Here is a 23,204-nt window from a genome sequence, read left to right as displayed (position 1 = left end):
TTTTTGATGAATTTATTAATTGGTGTGATGTATCAAATCTTAAGCTAAATGTTTTAAAAACCAGATCCAGAGCGCTGAGGAGTATAGATATCTTTGTCCGAGTCCTAAACTGAGGAGGATACGACTGCAGCTGTGGTCAGAAAGGGTCAGTAAAGGCTCTATTTTCTTAGAAAGATGGTGTCATTTAACGTAAGCCTTCCATTGTTAAGTGTTTTATAATTCTTTTATTGAAAGTGTTCTGACGTTTTGTATGACTTGCTGGTTTGGAAAAGTTCAAGAGGAATAAAAACATTAGTTGAGGAGAACTCTAAACGTTGTGAGTAAATTGCTTGGTACAGCTACGACAGGCCTGGAACACGTTTATCAAACCAGATGCTTTAGTGAAGCTTTGAAAAGTACTTCTGATAATATGCATCCAATGTGTGATGAGTTTGAGCTTTTGCCTTCAGGTCGAAGATTAGGATGCAATGTTTATTAAAAACAGGGGGAAAACTCCTTTTTACTACAAGCAGTGAAATGCTTAAATTAGATAGTGTTTTTTGTTTTTGTTTTTTACTTATAATTTGTGTCTTTGTTTATATGTTGAAATGTCTTTTTATTGTTTATGTGAAACGCATGTTGAATTCCACTGAAACAAAATTTTCTGAAGGGGATAAATAAAGTACTACTATTACTAATTAGTGAGAATCAATGGATTATGAATAGTGTTTTGCTATTGTGCGAATAATTTATAATCATGTGGTTAATAAAAAGTAACTTTAGACTGATTATGAATATTTTCAAATGTAATATGATCAAATTGAAAGTACTTTTTGGAATCTGATTACATAATTTAGATTACATGTAACCAGTTACTTCCCATTCACTAAGCTTTTTGGTGATTTAAAGCATATTATCAATCAACATCACTGCAAACAGGCTTTCCATCTAATATAAAACAGCACTGACCTGGGGCCTGTTTCATAAAACAGGTTTACCATATAAGCCAGGTTTATTTCAGTTAGTCTGACTTACTGTCAGTTGATTTGGTTCAAAATAAGTCAGACTAACTGAAATAAGCCTAGTTTATTTGGTAAACTTGTTTTATGAAACAGGCCCCAGGTCTAATAATAATAACAATAATAATAACAACAACAAGAAGTTATATTAACAATAATAAGTTATTGCTCTCCCACGTGTCTGATCTGTAAGATAAAGATAACCAGTTTACTGTATCTGAGGGTTTTCTTTCTTCTTCTTTTTTTTTTTTTTTTGTTGTTAAATTAACAAAAATATCACCCCAGCAGACATTCCAGTTGTTCTCTGCATCTTTTGTCTTAAAAAGCTTACATATTTTGATTCACAGATAGCACACTAATCTGCTGTTGTACCTCAGTTTGTGATTCTTGTGAAGAAGTGTCTCTGATCGTCTAAATGACAAGGGTTAAAACAAAGAATCCTATTGGCCGAGGAGAAAGCGATTCGTGTTCTGATTGGTCCATAGCCCCCGCCGCTGTGACTCCGTCCTTTCTGTTCATCAAGTTCGGTTGAGTTGTTTAAGAGTTCATGTCAGACTTAAAGAAGCGTGAAAAACTCGCGCCTTCACACATTATGAGCGGTGAGTTCACTTTATAATATCTGAGTGTGTTCATTACCTTAATCAGTATTAACGACAACTGTACTTGATGACTTTAGTGACATTTTTATATTGTCAAACACCGACATCAATTCGCCCAAAACACCAAATTATGTTGTTCGTGTGCCGCTTAAGTGATCATAAACCGCAATAATCGTCTCATAATCGCTAACAAGATTCATCAGAGTTTGTTGTTTTTGTTTGTGGAGTAAGTGACCGTAATCTGGAGCTTGTTTGCTAAGTTGTGGAAGTTGAGTTGATCTTTACAGCGACCTACATCGAGTTAACTTATATAACACGAGAAACGAGAAACAGCGCTGAACGAGTCAGAGAACAGACTTCAGCGATTATGATGAAGATGATGATTATGAAGAAGCGAATAATAAATATGAAAGTGTTTTTAGTGAAGGAACATGGCCACTGAACGCGTGTCCGGACTCAGCTAATGCTGCTCTGCTAACTTTAAACCGGTTTGATCTGCTGCTCGGTGAACACTGAGAGATAAACACAGCTCTGTGATGAGTTTACTGAGTTTCTGTTGCCTGTGTGTCAGATCCACAGCAGAATGAAATGGCGGCGCTGCTGGACAACGACACGAGCTTCATACAGAAGAGAAACTCCAGCACAGCTCAGGTAAGTGTGTGTGTGTGTGTGTGTGACAGCCCGTCTCTTCCTGCTCTCAGCAGCTCTGCTGGATGATGGGAGGGAACTGGGTGGATCAGGAAGGAGTGTCTGCTTTTTAAACTCTTGCTGGAAATAACACCCAGCCCAGGCTTCTGCAGTGATTGGAGACCAGAGCAGATTCTCCAGACCGATGCTGGTCTGAAACACTGTTAAAGCGTGTGTGTAGCTGCTCACCTGAGCTTGTGCTGTTTGAGTTACAGCTAGCGTGCTACGAGCAAGACGTGGTCTTACAATGGTCAGGTTTCTCTTTCAGGTCAGTAGCTGTCACGGCAGAACAGAAGCCCGAAGATGGGTTTATTATTCATCTTTAGTGAGGTCAGCTGGACCGTTCTGTGGAGATCTTTTGGCCAAATCTGAGTTTGCGTCATTATCCAGCAGTCTCTGTCCATATGACAAACAGAAGCGGGATTGATTCATTTTTAGTTTTCTTTATTGGTTTTGTTTTAAAGTAGGTGACCTTATAGTCTCATTATAATGTCTGAAGTGGAAACTGGGTGATTTTCTCTTATTTATTTATTTTGCTCCCTCAGATTCCAGGTTTTCAAATAGTTGTATCTCAGCCAAATATTGGACGATCCTAACAAACCATACATCAATGGAGAGATTATTTATACGGCTTTCAGATGAAGAATAGGGTGTGTGTGTGTATAAATGAATAATGATGTATTAATGTGTGTGTATTATGTTTTTATATACAAGTACACACACACACACACACATCTGTGCGCATGTGCATATAGGCTATATAATTATTGCAATAAATCGCACACTGCCATTTAAAGAGTTCACCCAAAAATTAAAATTCTGTCATTAATTACTCGCCCTCATGTCGTTCCCGTAAGACCTTCGTTCATCTTCTGAACACAAATGAAGATATTTCTGCTGAAAAGCGAGCGCTCTCGGACCCGCAGACATGCGTGTGCTGTACTGAACACACAGCGCTGTTACGGTCTCCAGCAACTCGGGGAGAAGAATTGTTCAATAAATTATCATTTTTTTCTTTGCGCATGAAAAGTATTCTCATAGCATCGCTGATGTCACGTGGATTATTTTAAGGATGTCCATGCTATGTTTCTGAGCCTTGATCGTGTTCGTTCCCTTGCTGTCTGCGGGTCCGAGAGCGCTCGCATTTCAGCAGAAATATCTTCATTTGTGTTCAGGAGATGAACGAAGGTCTCACGGGAACGACATGAGGGCGAGTAATTAATGACAGAATTTTAATTTTTGGGTGAACTATCCCTTTAATAGGGGTCTTCAGTTTACTGGTGATTATCTTTAGCAGATCAAACAGCAGCGCACAACATTAATAACTATGATTGGGACTGTCATATTATATTATAATGAGGACACTAGACAGAAATATAGACAGAAAATGAACAGGGATCCACGCAGAAGGGAGGAGATCCTAAGAGAACGATGAAGATCGAAAACAGAATCAAACTGATGACTTCAAAAAAAGTAGCCATATAGTTTAAAAAAATGAATTCACATGTCAATGAATATAGTTTGAGTATCAATCATATTTAGCTGTGCTGCAGGGGGCTAGAAGAGTTTCAGTAACGTACTGATTGACTAAGAGACTGAAGTTTGTTGAAAAATTATTTTTTGTTTTGTTTAAAAAACATGTTGATATTGTTTATATCAGAATTAAATCTTTCTCCTTTGACGTTCAAAGTTAAATAGAAATACTTTACCATTTCTGTCCTGTGGTGTGATGTGATGTCCTGTGGTGTGACACACTTAAAAGAACCACAGATTAGTTTTTATCTTAAAATATCTTTAAAAAACAGTTTTTTTTTGCAATAGGGCAGATATAAATATCACTCAACTTAAAATGGTATAATTTTCAGCAGTTTTGAACGGATGACAGCAAAGTTTGTCTTGAAATTGTCCAACAAGTCATGGGGGAAGAAATGATGTTAATTATAATTTCATATTAAATAAATAACACTATATGAAAATAAGTGTCTAACAATAAAGATAAATCTCTGTCATGCTGTTTGTATGTTGTATGTTTATTTTTTTATTATTAATTTTTGCCATGTCGCAGCATAGAACAAATTTATGGTACGGTTGAGTAAAAATGTAAAAAAAAACAATGAAAGAATTGACGAAGTTAGTGACCCTTTATATTTTCTCAAAGATCAGACTTTACGCTACATAAATGTGCTTTTTTTTTTACTGGCTATTTGTCAACTACCCAGCGACACATTCTGACTAGCACATAACTGGGTTCAAGATCACTTATATAAATAACTTTATATTTAAAATATTAACCTCATTACATTGTTATTATGAATTTAAATACATTCATACCTCCTCTGAGCCTCGTTAAGTCTGTAAATATACCTTTTGTGCTCTTCTGTAGTGCCAAGATGAATTTTGTTGATACTGGTGATAGGGCTGTGCAATCAATCATACTCTGATCACGCGCATCTCGTCAGTAAAGCCGGTTCCGTGATTAGCAGTAAATCTCCATCACCTCTCTCTCTCTCTCTCTCAATTCAATTCAATTCAATTCAAGGGGTGCTTTATTGGCATGACAAAAATATACATTTGTATTGCCAAAGCAATTAGACAAATAGTGCATATATGTATTAACAAAGAAAGAAGAAGAAGAATAGTAATAATAATATATAAAAAGTATTAAGTTAAGTATTAAAATGAATTTCTAATGTATGTAAGTATATAAACTAGATAATAAAAAAATAAGATCAGGGATTAGACAGATTTACAGAAGCAAAATGTAGATCTAAGTAATATAGCAGAGTAATATGGTTTAATATAATCTAGATGTGCTGGAAACTTCAGATCAGGGCAGATTGAGTGTTTTCTCTTCTGTGGTGACAGACAGACACATATTGAGCAGCAAACACACAGCAGTTCTTGTGTTCTCACAGATACGGCATCTTCTCCTGGTCTGAGAGAGTTTTAAATGTCGGATGGATCTGCTGTATTTTATCAGAGAACTCTGTCCGTATGTCGGTGTATTTGGAGCATTCTGTGAGGAAGTGCAGCTCTGTTTCCATCTGATTCAGATCACAGTGTGAACACAATCTCTGCTCCGGGGGCAGCCATGTTTTTCTGTGTCTCGTCTCTATCATCAGCTTGTGTCCGCTGAGTCTGTATCTCGTCAACGTGCTTCTGAGTTTCTGATCTGACACTGTGTACAGATACTCTGCCATACTGTACTCTCTCTTTAGGGCCGAATAGCATTGCATCTTACTCTGCTGTTGTGTTTGTGTTTGCCAGTGAGTGATGTAACTCTGTTTGATTTGTGCAGTAATCTGATTGATTCTGATGTGATTCAGAGCATCAGCAGATGTTAGTGAAGCATCAGGACTGAAGCTCTGGATCAGCTGAGGGAAGGGGTTGCTCTCTTTGCTCGTCTCTTGGTATTGCAGGGCTTTATAATGATATTATTGGGGGTTACTGAGTTTCAGATGTTTCCAGAATTTAATTGCCCTTTTTTGTGTCTTTATGATTAGAGGATATTTGCCTAATTCTGCCCTGCATGCGTTATTTGTTGTGTGCCGGTGCACGTGTAATATAGTTTTACAGAGTTCTGCATGCAGGATCTCGATTGGATGTTTTTCCCATTTGGTGAGATCTTGATTTGGATTGGTCAGTGGACCCCACACCTCACTGCCATAGAGGGCAATGGGCTCAATTACTGATTCTAATATTTTCAGCCAGATTCTAATAGGGATTTCTATAGGACATTGCCGTTTTATGGCGTAGAAGGCCCTGCGTGCTTTATCTCTCAGTTCTGTCACAGCATGGTTAAAGTTTCCAGTGGATGTGATTTTCAAGCCCAGGTAGTTGTAGTGTAATGTGTGTGTTATCTGGTTAGTGCCTAATGTAAATGTGTGTTGTGTTCCCTGGGATCTGGATCTTTTCTGAAATATCATAATTTTGGTTTTATTCAGGTTGACTGTCAGGGCCCAGGTCTGGCAGTATTGCTGCAGCAGGTCCTCTCTCGCTCTCGCTCTCTCTCTCTCGCTCTCTCTCGCTTGCGCTCTCTCTCTCTCTCTCTCTCTCTCTCTCTCTCTCGCTTGCGCTCTCTCTCTCTCGCTCTCTCTCTCTCGCGCTCTCTCTCTCTCTCGCTCGCTCGCTGTAGCGCGTAACTGAAAGTTCACTGGCATATGCATCCTTTTGTGCAGATACAAGTTGTAATGTTACGTTTGTTATGCATCTAAGTTATGTGATTAATATCATAGGAAGTGTCATAGAACGGGTTTCAGTTTATTGGCATAAAGTCAGCTTCACCTCAGGCAGCTATTCGTTTTTTAGATGCTTTTTTTTAATAACATCATACATCAACATCATAATCATAATCTAACAGTGTTCTAATCATGTGTTCATGTTTTCATGTCATATTTTTATTTTTAACACTCATTTTCATCATCCCCCCCCCTTTTGAAACCTATTGATGATCAAAATAAGAAATTGGCAAAAATGCCCATCCCTAATTATAGGAGTACCGTAGTGATTCAGGATAAGCCATAAACACGGTTGGGAAAATTTATTCATGGTGTACTCGCTTACTATATAAATTTTGTAAATTTCGAGCACAAAAAAGTTACGGACTGCAGCTTTAAGTAAAGATCATGTTTCATGAAGATATTTTGTAAGTTTCCTACTGTGAATACAGGTGCTAGTCATATAATTAGAATATCATCAAAAAGTTTATTTATTTCACTAATTCCATTCAAAAAGTGAAACTAGTATATTATATTCATTCATTACACACAGACTGATATATTTCAAATGTTTATTTCTTTTAATTTTGATGATTAGAGCTTACAGCTCATGAAAGTCAAAAATCAGTATCTCAAAATATTAGAATATTACTTAAGACCAATACAAAGAAAGGATTTTTAGAAATCTTGGCCAACTGAAAAGTATGAAAATGAAAAGTATGAGCATGTACAGCACTCAATACTTAGTTGGGGCTCCTTTTGCCTGAATTACTGCAGCAATGCGGCGTGGCATGGAGTCGATCAGTCTGTGGCACTGCTCAGGTGTTATGAGAGCCCAGGTTGCTCTGATAGTGGCCTTCAGCTCATCTGCATTGTTGGGTCTGGTGTCTCTCATCTTCCTCTTGAGATTCTCTCTGGGGTTCAGGTCAGGCGAGTTTGCTGGCCAATCAAGCACAGTAACACTATGGTCATTGAACCAGCTTTTGGTACCTTTGGCAGTGTGGGCAGGTGCCAAGTCCTGCTGGAAAATGAAATCAGCATCTCCATAAAGCTTGTCAACAGAAGGAAGCATGAAGTGCTCTAAAATCTCCTGGTAGATGGCTGCGTTGACTGTGGACTTCAGAAAACACAGTGGACCAACACCAGCAGATGACATGGCAGCCCAAATCATCACTGACTGTGGAAACTTCACACTGGACTTCAAGCAACATGGATTCTGTGCCTCTCCACTCTTCCTTCAGACTCTGGGACCTTGATTTCCAAATGAAATGTAAAATTTACTTTCATCTGAAAAGAGGACTTTGGACCACTGAGCAACAGTCCAGTTCTTTTTCTCCACAGCCCAGGTAAGATGCTTCTGACGTTGTCTCTGGTTCAGAAGTGGCTTGGTAGCCCTTTTCCTGAAGACGTCTGAGCGTGGTGACTCTTGATGCACTGACTCCAGCTTCAGTTCTCTCCTTGTGAAGCTCTCACAAGTGTTTGAATCGGCTTTGCTTGACTGTATTCTCAAGCTTGCGGTCATCCCTGTTGCTTGTGCACCTTTTCCTACCCAAATTCTTCCTTCCAGTCAACTTTGCATTTAATATGCTTTGATACAGCACTCTGTAAACAGCCACACCTTTCAGTAATGACCTTCTGTGACTTACCCTCTTTGTGGAGGGAGTCAATGTTCATCTTCTGGATCATTGCCAAGTCAGCAGTCTTCTCCATTATTGTGGTTTCAAAGAACAAGAGATACCCAGAATTTATACTGTAGGGATGGTCATTTATTCAAACTCAAATGTAAATATTCTAATATTTTGAGATACTGATTTTTGACTTTCATGAGCTGTAAGCTCTAATCCTCAAAATTAAAAGAAATAAACATTTGAAATATATCAGTCTGTGTGTAATGAATGAATATAATATACAAGTTACACTTTTTGAATGGTATTAGTGAAATGAATCAACTTTTTGATGATATTCTAATTATATGACCAGCACCTGTATATATCAAAACTAATTTTTGATTAGTAATATGCATTGCTAAGAACTTCATTTGGGAAAATTTAAAGGCTATTTTCTCAATATTTAGATTATTTTGCACCCTCGGGTTCCAGATTTTCAAATAGTTGTATCTCAAATATTGTCCTATCCTAACAAACCATACATCAATTATTAAACCAGATCTTATTTATTCAGCTTTCAGATGATGTATAAATCTCCGTTTTGAAAAATTGACCCTTATGACTGGTTTTGTGGTCCAGGGTCACATGTTATAATACGTTAGTAGTGTAAATTTAATCAAATACAAGCAGTGTAATATGACATTTGACCAATCAAATGAAATCAGTGTAAAGGAAAAAAAACATTTTAGAACTGCATTTGAAGTGACATTAACACTGCAATTACAATGTATTTATATAAAGTTTTGGTAACACTTTATTTTAGGATCTCTTAACTAGTTGCTTATTAGCATGCATATTACTAAAATATTAGCCATTTATTAGTAGTAATTAAGCTCATATTAATGCCTTATTCTACATCCCTAATCCTACCCAATAACTAAACTTAACAACTACCGCACTAACTATTAATAAGCAGCATATTAGGAATTTATTGAGAGAAAAGTCGTAGTTAACAGTGAATAAGTGTTCCCTATTCTAAAGTGTTACCAAAGTTTTAAATATAAAATGCCAAATACAGAAATATGAAATGTTGGGAAAAAATATTTTATAGGACTACTTTTAAATGGGAAACTAAAACCTCCAGAAGGTGGCAGTCGTTCGTAATGATTTATTGACCGAACCACTCATCAGAAACGTCTGATAGCTTCAGGTTGAGCAAAAGCAGTCACTGTTGCTAATATTACTAATTTATTTAAGCTGCTAATTTTTGTAAAATCTTTTCAGTCCCTCTCTCTAGATAGTGCAAATAATGTGCAGCACCTCATTTTCAGATTTATTAAATGTACTGTAATGTTAAACAGGACATCTTCAAAAATTAAGGTAAATTTATTTAAGGTTAATAAGTTTCACTAACCTTCGTGTACTCTGCGAAAGATGTGGGATGCGTCTGAGTTGCTCTTTTTATTTTTTTTAAGAGATTGTTGCGGTTAAACGTTGTATGTAAATCCATTGTATTCACAGGAACAGACCATTGCAAATTAAAAACAAACTGAATCAGATGCGTGCTTGAACTGAAGCATTAGAAAATGCACAATAATAACATATATGGCATATAAGGTGCAAATTCTACACAGTATTTTGCGCCCTTAAAGGGCACCGCTGAAAGGCGACAGGACAAAAAAGACGTTATTGTATTGTTTATTTGCAGGCACAAGTGTTCGAACATTTTAGTGACTGCACCACATACAACATTAAACCGTAATGACGATACTACCATTTAAAAAATATAATACTACCGTAGTACCGATCACGTTATGAACAACCCTTTAGAAAACTGAATCCTTTCCTCATGATCTGTTTGCTCGTCTTTCTCCACGTTTCTTTGACAAATGGCAGCGTCTCAGTCTCATGTGGTGAGTAGACCACGCCCACGTATTTACATTTTGCGGTATACACAAATTAAAAATAAAAAAATTGTTACGGTTGATTTTTTTTATTTCGCGGTAACGATATATACCATGATGCTGCCAAGCACTAAGGTCACTGTATAGTCATTTTGATAAAAGTAATGTTTAGGTGACATTGAAAGTTTACAATTCTTGATTATTTTAATACCACAACAATTAATACTGTCCTAACTAATAAGTAAGAAAATCCCAATCTTTTAATAAAATTAGAACAAAGAAAATCATTTCAAGCAACAAGATGACTAAATATATGCAAATGAAATGAGGAGTGCTTTAAGTTGTTTAGGAAGGTCTATAACAAGTCAAATAAAATGCAGATTATTCTTCAGTGCATGAGATAAATATAAAATAATTCTCATTAAAGTGGTTTTCTTTAATTGTGATTAATGTAAATGACACAGACAGCAGCAGGCGTATCAGGCTGCTGTTACTTTAAGAGCTGATGAGAGAAGGAACTCGTTTCAGTGCTCAAGATGCCTTTGCCAATACAATGTGTGAGTGCTGAATTAAGATTATGTGAAAGTTTAACCTGGCAAGGCTTAGATTAACTTCTGTGACAACACAACACTGCAGTGTCACGTGAGTCTAGTCACGATAGAGACGTAATTAGAGCCAGGAGTCTATGGGAAAATCCGCTAGTTCACTTGCTTTGGTCTGGACCAAATGCAATGTTGATTGTTTTGTTTTTTTTTGGGTGTTGTAGCGAATTTCATGTGATGAACTCTGCTAATAAAAGAGGTTTACCCCTTTAAATGTTCCTTATCGAGATGTGACGTCATTGTTAGAGTGGAAAGAAAAATGTCCGTTGTCATGAGACACATTAGCGTTTCACATGGCAGTTCGACGTCCTCTAAGTCCTGTTCCGTTTTCCTGCTGAATCCGAATTATGAGTGTTTGAATCTTCCGCTGAATCTACTGTTGAAGTTTTGAGTGCTTGTTTCTCCTGCTGATGAAATTATGCCGTTCACATGATTTAAAACGGAGATGGAAGTAGGGCTTAAGTATAACCGCAATATCGCAATACCGCGCTATTGACGAGCATAACCGCAGAGGAATGCAGCAATCGCGATATTTCAGTGTTTTCTTTTTTTGTAAAGTTACGCCCTTCTTGTTTTACACTTCGTGCATGTGTACTGAATATTAGTAATGATAACAATGTGTATCATGCTGATTTGCACAGAGGCTCAGTAAATTTGCACTTAAGCCTAAACAGACAGCGAATGAGAGAGAGATCGACTGATCGCGAGCGATTACCTGCGTCTGTCCTTCAGGCCGAGTCATGTATATCTGTGAAAACAGGTTGTCGTGTCCAAGGAAAGCGCAATCTGTCTTAGCATCGACGCTCTGCTGGTCAGCTGAGCCTTTAAAAGTGGCGCTCAAAGTTAAAATGATTTAAACAGCGTGTTTCATTTACAAATCTCTGAATGAATCAGCGTTTTTGAACGTGTAGTTGAATGAAGACTCACTCAAAGACAGTCTCTTGCCGCCACCTTGAGGCGAAACAATGAAACTGCACTGACTGACAGCCGTCTAGAACACGCAGGTGAAATATCAACAGAAAAAGTATCTTGTCATTCAGAATCTTGTCAGTTCATCAGAACTAACTGTATGTATATAGGCTAACAATATACTAATGATCTTATTGTCAGGTTTATGTTTTATGTGGACCATTATTTTGTCATTCTCTTCTGTTTACTTCACTTCCTGTTTCAACGCGATTTAGTTTCGGTTTGGTTGGTTCCTGAATATGACCTCCTTACATCGTAACACATACACACACAGATTATATTTATATATATATATATATATATATATATATATAATATGCGGTAATACCGCATACCGCGCTATTGAGCCACTCAAAATTACCGCAAGGGAAATTCCTTAACCGCGACAGCCCTAGATGGAAGATAAGTCAAGCATGCTGGGGAAAGTGGGTGGGTTTTTGGTTTCTTTATTTGGAATTGGATACAATTTTGAACCATTTATGCTCAACGGACATTTCGTCATGAGTTTGGTGATTCACACTATGAACGATGTAAGGTCAGCGGACATTTCTAACCTTATTGTCGGATTCAAGGTATGGACAATACATGAGTGCAAATCACATTGTTAAATGCACTTTGAATGGACTGTGAACTATGAATTTGCATATGAAACGCATTTCAGTGAAGTGTATTTTTGTGTCTGTGTTTGTTTGATATGTTTGGATTTATTGTACTGTTGAACTCCGCGAAGACATTATGAATGTGTAATGTATTTCATGAAATTGTGAATATGTCGTTTCCACCTGCTTGGTTGGTTGATGAACATAACACAGAAATATAAACAGGATATGATAGGGATCCTATAGATGGTTGATAAATTTATTGGGTTCCTTTGGGACGTTTTGCTTTTAATTACTAAAAATTGTCTGGATTAGCTACCAGGCTGGCACCTCAAATGAAAATCGTCACAGTGTTGGGTGTGGTTCGCTTTCACACTGCCCCTTTTGCAAGTGAACCAGAAATTGTAAACAGAACCACACGTGTGTTAAGGTCATCCACTCATGGTTCATCCATTCAACCGCACCAGAGTTCATTTGGAAGCCCACTTCTTCAGCTTGGTCTCTGTGCGGTGGTTTGGTCCGCACCCGAGTGCAATTGCTGTATTCACACCTGCCCAAAAGATCTACACCTAGGGATGCAGCGATTAACCGGTTTTACGATTAACCGCGCTTTAAAACGTCACGGTTAATTAATCATAAAGGCTCCGCTACACCGAGTGTTTCTGTTGCACGGAATGGAACTGTTGAAACAAGAGCAAAACGAAAACAAAGTTACACTAGCGGTGCACCATCTTAAAATGCCGTGCTTATCAGAGACACGGAGGCTACTAGATTAACTATGACAGAGGAACCAAACAGCGATCCTTTATTTCCACCAGAGAAATGACTGAAGTCGATAGTGTGGGACCATTTCGGGTACACCAAGAATGACCAGGGCGTCATTTAAATAGTGCCGTAAAATTTGCTAAAGAGCGAATACATAAGGGATAATGCACGGCTAGCCAACCTGTTCTCCTGTGCAGTAAACGATTTTAATGCACGACGTGAAGGCAAAGACCACCTGACGCGAAGTTCGGTAGCTCTAACATTCTGCCGCTTCAGAGATGAAATAGTGCGGTGAGAGAGTGTGTGAATTAGCTTACCTGCATCTGCGCGTCACTTTAAGCAATGAAGATTTGAGTTTAGTTATTTAAAGAGTCATTTTACCCCCTCTTTGCTGATTAATATAATGAAGCGATCCAGTCTCTATAAACTATTTTATTAATGAAAGTCGCTGGGCAGCGTTGACAACACGTTTCTGTCCTCCTGAATGTTTGTGTGGGCAGCTCGATCTCGATCTCACAAACCAAAATAATAGATATTTTCTCAGGCCATATGTAAAATCAGATGAATAAATATTATTAAAATGAATAAGTATGGATGACAGTTGATTACAATAATAGTTTAGTTTATTCCCCTCATTAGTAACAGTGCCCTCTGTGGGATAAAGTTAATATTAGTCATCCCTGTTATAGTATTATTCATAAGTCAATTTATTTTTCACCATCTTTCCAAGTTCTGTACCTCAGGTCCAAAAGAAATATAGAAGGAATATACAAAATGAAAACACCAAATACATTTGTGATCTATTTCCATTCGTTATTTTCAAAAGGGAAATACTTACATGGATGTTTACAGAGCAGAGGTCACGTTTTTTAATTCCAATAGGAGAGATGTACTTTTTTTTTTTGTGCTGTATTATTGTTTACTGTGTTATTTCTGTTTCAAAAGGCAGCAATCAATAACACTTTAATATCTAAAGAGTGTTTATGTGATTTTATGTTGTGAAATGAATACATGCATAATAATCGTAATCGTGTAACCGTGATTATTCCTCAGACTATAATCGTACCAACAAAATCTATAATCGTTGCATCCCTATCTACACCAAGAGTGGAAACGAACTCGAGTTCGATCTAATCGAACCAAACAAGACCGGTGTGAATACACCCCATGTGTGGGGAAACGCTGGACAGAGAGATCAATGTAGATCTAGAAATTCACCGGATAAATCATTCATTTAAATGTTAGCACACAATATTTAAAGATGTGTAATATGAAGTGGTCTCATTGTTATTGTTGTTGTCTGCTTTTGAAATGCATTAAATTAGCTGGATATAATAAAAAAAAAAAAAATAGCAGCAACAGTGATTTCTGAAATGTCTCTAAAGCGTATTTCTCTCTGCAGGACTCGCAGCAGCCGTCCCCTTTAGCGCTGCTGGCTGCCACCTGCAGTCGGATCGATGAAAATGACGCGGCAGAACAACAGTCGCGTCAGAACCAGGACGCACAGCTCGAGCTCCAGCAGCCCCATCTGTCCCACAGCGCTAACGGCTGGCACGTGGTCCCGGTGTCCAGCAGCACCTCCTGCTCCGCCGCGGAGGACCGGAGCCGAGCCGGAGCCCTGCTGCAGCCGCAGTACGTGATGGCCTCCTCGCAGAGCCTGCAGAGCCAGCCGGTGTTCACCACGCTCTCTGGGGTCATGCCGAGCGTCCAGTACCAGGTGATCCCGCAGTTCCAGACCGTGGACGGACAGCAGCTGCAGTTCACTCAGACTGCTCCTGAGGTGTCCACAGCAGCGGGGCAGTTTCAGCTGGTGTCCTCTCCCAGCGGGAATCAGCAGCTCATCGCTGCCCCCACCAGCAGAGCTTCTGGAAACATCCTGACAGTCCCTGGACTCTTCCAGCAGGCCATCCCGCTGCAGAACATCAGCCTGGGCGGAGCGGTGCTGCCCAATCAGGCGCAGTTCCTGACCAACATGCCGCTCAACGCCAACATCACGCTCCTCCCGGTGGGCTCTGTAGGAGACGCGAACACCTCAGGAGCTCCTCAGCAGCTGTTCCAGACCAGCGTGTCGTCCACCACCGCAGCGGAGTACTGCACCACCGCCACCAGCACACAGACGACTGCGCAGGGGGTCGTAACGCTAGCTCAGAGCAACACCGCAGAGCCTGGGAAGTCCTTCCAGAACACGCCCGGAGACGGACAGAAAGCCAGTCAAGCTCAGATCATGATTCAGCCGCAGCAGGTGCTGCAGAGCGTCTCGGCCGGCGGCCAGGTGTTCGCCACGCAGAGCCTGTCTCAGGACGGAGTGCAGAACGTTCAGATCCAGACCATCGCCAACGGCAGCCCCATCCTGATCCGCACCGTCGGGCCCAACGGACAGGTTAGCTGGCAGACGCTTCAGCTGCAGAGCCCCGCTAACACCCAGATCACGCTAGCGCAGCCCGGCACGCTCTCGGGCCTGCAGACCATCAACCTGAACACGCTGGGAAACACAGGGCTGCAGATGCACCAGCTGCAGGGGGTTCCCATCACCATCGCCAACACAGCGGGTGAGTCTGCTTCAGTTCCCTGAATTTGATTTGAGAATGAATTCCCCTCTTAGGTGAAAACTCACTAGAAAAACAAAGTTCTTTAAAACCCGCGGGACTGTTTGTAATAAAGATTTAAATGTAAAAGGCACGAGAGCCGACTGTTTCTGTCTGTGGTAAGTTTTAATTTAAAATATTTGTGAAAGCAACACAAGAAAAGTAGGCTATATGCTGTGTTTAAATGTGTTTCCACTTGCAACAATGTTTTATTAATGAAATCCAAATTTCTATTAAATCCTTTTTTAAAGCAAAAGTAAAGTGCAACAGAGTGCAAGAAGCAAGTGTGCATCTCAGTCCAAATCACTGAAATCCAAGTTCAGTATTATAGTGTCAGAATGACAACATATCCTCCAGAGATGTGCGGGTCCAGTCGACTACACGGTACAGCTCCTGCAAGTCGACACTGAAATCAATAGTCGATTACACGAGAGAAATAATTACCATAATTTTAACGTCACATTTAAAACATTTTAACAACAAGCTAAAATAAAACTTTTTAAAAATAATAAATATCAAAATATATAAATATTAAAAGCGTATCTGGGCGGAAACTACATTTTTACCTCAGACCTCGCATGCGTTTTCTTCATGTCAGTTGCAGCGAGCTCGAAATGACCAGCGACGAATAGGGTTGGGTACCGAGACCCGGTACCAATATGGCACCGGTACCTAAGTAACCGGTATGTACTAGAACCGAATCAGAACAGAGATTTCGGTGCCTCATTTCGGTGCCATGCCTGAGCGATCGATTAAAATATTTTTCCTTTGTTTCTCCGAAACGAACGTAAGAAGCATAATCACCGGCACCGCACGTGAAAAATAATTTCCCGACTGAGAAAATGCACGTGAACTCACGTCGGAAAGCTCAAATAATACTAGTCCAACAAATCTTTGTAGTAGTAACGCAAGTGTGCTGTTTTCACATTCCGACTTAAAAGCACAACTCGGGAAATGAGAGCATCCGAGGAGCGCGTGAATGCAGAGATTACACTCGCTCTGACGGCAGCAGGTAGCGTTCCATTAACTAGCTACGCTAAACATGCTTACATTAGGGCTGGGCGATATGAGCAAAAAAATCATATCTCTGTATCTTTTGGCTGATGTGTTGTATATGGTATCTCGGTATTTTGTATTTGGATTAAACAAATAAAGTGAATGTAAGCATGTAGGCATATATTATATGCAAAAAGGGTTAAAATCACATTACATTCTAACATTGTAACATTTCAATCTAAAAACAAAGATAATGCTTTTAAAGCAGAAGTTAAATTTACTAAACTAAAAATGAAAATAAAGCACAGACTGAGTAGAAATGGCTGTTTTGATTACCCCATTACTTTACAGTTAGTGCTATCATACAAATACACTTACTGGTAGGTTTAAAATTCTGCATATATCACATTTATTGTCCAACTACAAATATTTCAGCAAAATGTATATTTTAGTCAGAGTTATTGCGCTCCGTCTGTTTGGCGCTCGTTCTAAATGAAGTCTGTGAAGTTTAGCGGAGAATCTCAACGCAAAAGCTCACGCACTTCTGACAGCAAAATGGAAATATTTCCATGGCTTTCTAACATTTACAGATGGAGGATATGTAAGTTCACATTACCTGTGAAATGTAAGTATGCATTAAGGGAAAACAGCACGTCTCAAACACATTAAACAGCACGTCTCTGTCAGCGGCACACGCAACCTTTCTGTCAGAGCCGCTTTAAACTGAAACTACAAACTATAGGCTAGTATATCTTACGAGTTTTTTTTTAAAGCCCTTCATATAAAGCTTGTCACGTTTAGAACAAATTGTATTATGCACTTTCTCCGCAGCAGTTCAGTCTGTGTCCTATGGAGCGAATTTTGTGCCAATAATCATCAAACAAATCCAGTGTTTTGCAAATAAACACAATCTGCTTTGCAAAGAAAAACTCGACTTTCAAACAAACGCAAACTGATTTGCAAATACAAAACTATCTGAGAGAAAATGCAGATGTATGAGCAAATATGTATTGTGTGTTACAACTGTGAGACTCATTTGCCTTTTTATGACGAAATGTGACTTGATTTTCTCACAAATGCGGCGGATGCAGGCGGATTTTCTCACAAATGCAATCCAAAAACAGCAGATGGCGCTGTTGGTCAATTTACGCTAGTCTCTCGAGACCCGAAACACCTGTTTACCTTTTCAGGGAATACAGCAGACCAACATGAGTGGAGAACAGGTGAGTTTCTGTCTTACTATATCTATAATTAACCATTTAGCCTAGGTGTTTTCACAAAGCGTCCCCACTACAATGTTAGTGAGTGAAATTCACAATAAGTGCTGTAAAGTTGTTAACATGATTGATTAGTTCAAAAATCAGTAGTGACATGGCTAAACATTTAACTAGGCAGTCTTTCTCAATAAAAATGATCTGATCCATTCTCTGTACCTCTTATCCTCTGTTGGATCGCAGGATATAGAATATATAGGCTACATATGTTGATACAATTGTTCAACATAAAAAAAAAATGCAGAGGTATAACAATAAATTGTCACAATATATTGTAATACTAAAATGCAGATGTATTTTGGATAGCGACAACTGTGTACCAAAAATGAATTTTATTTTTACGTTAGGTCAAGTAAGATTTATTGTCATTCTGCTATATATGTTGAGACATAGCCTACAGTGGAGAGAAATGTTGAAGGCTACCTCTGCAGTAAAAGTTTAAACAAGTATAAAACTACACATAGACAATGTACTGAAAGGAGTAGGCTAAACTAATTACAAATAGGCTACTATAATCAAACTAGTTTAAGTTCAGATGAGCTTTATTGTGATTCAGCTACATAAATGTACCGAAATATTATCTAAACATCGATATCCCTTTCGAAAATTAACCATGGTTTTACTAAATAAATACCATGGTGTTTGCAGAAAAGCTGCCATTACAGAAATGGTAACCTGCAAAAAAACAAACACATGGTTACCACACTTTTACTATAGTAAAACCAACTTTAATTTTCATAAGGGATATCATAGTTTATTATCATATTTATGTTTATATATAGCATACAATATTTATATACACGCCTTGTACAACATTTAAAACTAAAAGTGGCCTGTAAAGAGATATTTCATATTTCAACCAAAGCACATTGTTCTGTTATTAAGACTATACACCAATAAAAGTAGAACCTTTGCAGTTTAAAACTATGCAATACTCGTATCTGTATTTTTAGTTATTTTCGTGGTCTTCGACCCCAAAGATTATTTTCTAATCATTCCATTGTTAAAATCATTCTGAAATACTGGTAAACCACTGTTTATTAAAACACTGAATTTAGTATTATATCAGCATGAACTTGATCCTTCTCCCCATTTCACAGGACAAGAGTGACACCAGAAGAGAAATATTCATCATTTTGCTTAGCTACAAAATTACATAATTATTTGACACAAATGATTGCACAGTGTTATAACATTTAAAAAGTTTTAGATATTTCACTAAATGTGATTTGTTTTACTTTTTTTTTTGTAAATAATGAATGACCTCTTGGGTGATATTACTATATCTGATACTAAATTAAATTGTCTAAGCTTTCATTTTTGGTACACAATATTGTCGCTATCCATAATACATTTGCATTTTAAAATGACTATATATAGTGACAATATATTGCTATACCCCTGCATTTTTTTTGAATGTTGAACAATTGTATCAACATATGTAGCCTATATATTCTATATCCTGCGATCCAACAGAGGATAAGAGGTACAGAGAATGGATCAGATCATTTTTATTGAGAAAGACTGCCTAGTTAAATGTTTAGCCGTGTCACTACTGATTTTTGAACTAATCAATCATGTTAACAACTTTACAGCACTTATTGTGAATTTCACTCACTAACATTGTAGTGGGGATGCTTTGTGAAAACACCTAGGCTAAATGGTTAATTATAGATATAGTAAGACAGAAACTCACCTGTTCTCCACTCATGTTGGTCTGCTGTATTCCCTGAAAAGGTAAACAGGTGTTTCGGGTCTCGAGAGACTAGCGTAAATTGACCAACAGCGCCATCTGCTGTTTTTGGATTGCATTTGTGAGAAAATCTGTTTGCACACATGTGAGAAAATCCGCCTGCATCCGCCGCATTTGTGAGAAAATCAAGTCACATTTCGTCATAAAAAGGCAAATGAGTTTCACAGTTGTAACACACAATACATATTTGCTCATACATCTGCATTTTCTCTCAGATAGTTTTGCAAGTCAGTTTGCGTTTGTTTGAAAGTCGAGTTTTTCTTTGAAAAGCAGATTGTGTTTATTTGCAAAACACTAGATTTGTTTGATTATTGGCACAAAATTCGCTCCATAGTGTCCTCCCTAGATATCTTTTCAGCTGCGCTCGTATCAAGCTTGTAAAGAATATATCGATATTACATTTACATTTATGCATTTAGCAGACGCTTTTATCCAAAGCGACTTACATTGCATTCAAGTTGCAGTTTTTAAATTTTATCAGCTCTTGCTTTCCCTGGGAATCGAACCCATGATCTTGGCGTTGCTAGCACCATGCTCTACTATTTGAGCTACAGGAAAGCATATATCATGGTAACTCAATATACCGCCCAGCCCTAGCTTAAATTAAAATGCCTAAAACTAAAATTATCTTGTATTCACGTTTTTAAACCTGTTGTCCAACAAAAGAGAACATTATAACCTTTTTTAGTCCACAGCAGTTAAATGCTTACTTTTGTGATCTGATGTAGCTTCTTGTCACAGAATGAGGCAGAAAATATGTTCCATAGGCTACTAATGCATCGATTAGCAATGGATTATAAATATACTTAATTATGAAAATACCAGCGATGGCTTGAATAACACAGATAAACTATATATTGTTGTAGTCGAGTGTTTAATTTATTTGTTTTATCATTCAAAACGTTTATATCTTCTGTTTACTCAGTTACAGCAATAGCAATGCCTTTGTCCATATTGGGGATTTCCTGGAGTTTCATGAATTGCATAAATAAAGTATGTTTATATATACATACATATACCTGTGTATATATATAACAAGTATCGGTTCAGGTACCGTTTTAAAAGTATCGATTTGGCACCGGTATCGAAAAAAACCCAAACGATACCCAACGCTAGCGAAGAACCAGCAAGGTGTGGGATTATTTGAATTAGAAGGAAACGGAAAAGTTTTGTGTAAACTGTGTAATGTCAAATTGGCTTACAATAACTCCACTGGAGCGATGCGTAATCATATTCAATACAGGCACATATGCGTTAGCTTGGAGGCTAGCCAAAGCCAGCAAATGTCAATCATGTCATACACATACAAGACCCGCTTCGGTGGTGGTGCGGGATGTCTGCTTGCTTGTAGTTATCTCTCTGCGTGCCTGTGACTTCAGTTCCTGCCGAGCGAGGTTTTTTCAAGTGCAGAATCGCCTCTAGCCCCGTCTTTCGCCAGACCACGTTAACGTTAATTCACTGAACAAATGCGCATGCTCTGAGTACAACGAGCATTGTATTGTTTTTAGACAATATAGCCAACATGAAGTACATTTTTAAAAGCCGTTTTAATGCTGTTCCTTGATAAACTTTCCTATTGTTTTTGACTTGTTTTAATATGTTGGCTAACGTTATATGAAAATAAAGAATTCTGTCAGTCTGTTTTCCATTTCTGCGTTGCTCCAGCTGATCTGAATAAACAAGCTGCACTGGTTTATGTTGAGTGTGTGCTCTTCCTTATTTTCTGTTTAACGACCGCCTAAAATTAAATTATGATAACGTGAGGCAAGTAGTGTTGTCAAAAGACCCGGTACTTCGGTACCAAGTCGGTACTAAAAAAGTGAAAACGTCACGGTACCAGGTTTTTTTAAGTACCGGTGGTACCGAGTACCCGGTCAACCTGGTTCTTGACAGGTACGGCCCGATGATTTCCGCGATGCAGAAAACGCGGACGGAATCTCGGAATCCAGTTATAAAAACGGAATTTACAGTTTAGCACGGAATGTCACGGAATTTGTCAAAGTTTGGATGAATTAATCAAAAGTAGGTCATTGCACTTAAATCAAATCGCGACGTGGACTAGTATCTGTAAATATTAAGCTGCAAAAGTCGATTCAAATATGAATCCCGCATGTTGTGCGAGTCTCTGTGTGAGTGAATGAATGGCAGAGGCAGCGTTTTCTTTTTTTTACTACATACACTGAAGCGCGCGTGATGCTCGCGGTGATTCATCATCTGCCGTCTCAATGAGGACATAAATACATAAACAACATCTACAGAACTGCTCTGAGAGTCCCCTCGCGAGCATTTTACCGTTTCATTTGAGTAAAACCAGCGTCATATCATATAACTACACAGAAATGTAAAGGTATTCACGGCAACCCGTCAAAATAAAAGTTCATCTTAAAGACATTGTGCCAGAAATATAATTTTATATAATTTTTTTTTTTTTTTTTTTTTTTTAATATAAAGAAGTCACTATTTCTTCCATATTTTAATTTTAATAGTAAATCCCCTTTATTTACCAAAACAATACAATGTGTTTAAATTTAATTAATTAAAAGACAAATTAAATTTGGGTGAAACTTGTTTACTGTTTTTCATACTTTTATTACTTGCGGAAAAACTTGAAACAGTTTAAATAAAGTATAAAGAATGGCATTGATTTTTGTACATTTTTATTTTTGTTTGACTTTATTAAAAATAGTGGTTTTTTTTTTTAATTAGCATGTGGTACCGAAATTGGTACCGAGAACCGTGGATTTTGACTGGTATCGGTACCGAATACTGAAATTTTGGTACCGTGACAACACTAGAGGCAAGCATACGGCATAATCGTGACCTATTTTTAGGATATTTCATTGAGGGATTTGACAGTGTGATGCACTGATTAAGTATTTCAAGTGTAGGCTGTTATACACGCACAGTTTTTTTTTTTCTTTTGCCATTTTTTGGGGGTTTCTAGCTTTTAGACTAGTCGACTAGCCGGATACAAAACTTCCGTTTAAACGACAGTCAAATTAGTCGTAGCGCACATCCCTAATATTCACGTGTTCTAATCTACTAATAATAAAATTATAATCAAAAAACACTTTTTTTTTACCAGAAATAATATTTACCAGAATTTATTTAGGTGAAAAATGTAAATGTGCAGTATTTCTAAAAAAAATCCTCTTTTTAAATATAAAATCAATTAATTGGAGATGCTTTTGATTATTAAAAGAAAGAGTATAGAAAAATGAAAATGGGAAAAAAAACTGAATTTGGAAATAAAACTGATTTCATAGGGCCCTATAATTATAATATTTTTTTGTGGATTTTAAGTGAACAATAGCTTATCAAATGACATAAAAAAAAAAAAAAAAAAATATATATATATATATATATATATATATATATATATATATATATATATATATATATATATATATATATAGCAATGGTGCAATAATAATTAGTTCAAATAAAGTATCAAAAGCAAGAAATCATATGGTTGAACAAAATTGCCGACGGCCTGACGATTTTTACACATTACTGTGCGATCTAATCCTTGTTTAATATCGACCAAGAACCATTTAATTTAAATGTCCACTTAATCTTAGAAGTGCTATAACCGCTGTAATGTGGACATCAAAACCTGTAAACTCCGAGTGAGGGTTTGAGCTTTTAT

At 37.7% G+C, this 23,204-nt stretch overlaps 1 protein-coding gene across 1 annotated transcript in view; it reads left to right on the top strand.

Annotated features, from left to right (window-relative positions):
* Nucleotides 1-1,468: 1,468 nt before the first annotated feature.
* sp1 (sp1 transcription factor) overlaps nt 1,469-23,204 on the top strand; it is a 37,785-nt gene continuing 16,049 nt past the window's right edge. Inside the window, exons 1-3 of the mRNA XM_058791251.1 lie at nt 1,469-1,597; nt 2,169-2,248; nt 14,350-15,496. Coding sequence (XP_058647234.1) covers nt 1,546-1,597; nt 2,169-2,248; nt 14,350-15,496 — 1,279 coding nt within the window. The 5' untranslated portion in view covers nt 1,469-1,545. The remainder of the gene's footprint in view (nt 1,598-2,168; nt 2,249-14,349; nt 15,497-23,204) is intronic.

This window comes from Onychostoma macrolepis, chromosome 11 (assembly GCF_012432095.1).
Source record: "Onychostoma macrolepis isolate SWU-2019 chromosome 11, ASM1243209v1, whole genome shotgun sequence".
NCBI classification, from domain to species: Eukaryota; Metazoa; Chordata; class Actinopteri; order Cypriniformes; family Cyprinidae; genus Onychostoma; species Onychostoma macrolepis.
Note: the sequence above shows the minus strand (reverse complement) of the source record. Positions and strands in the feature narration are given on the sequence as shown.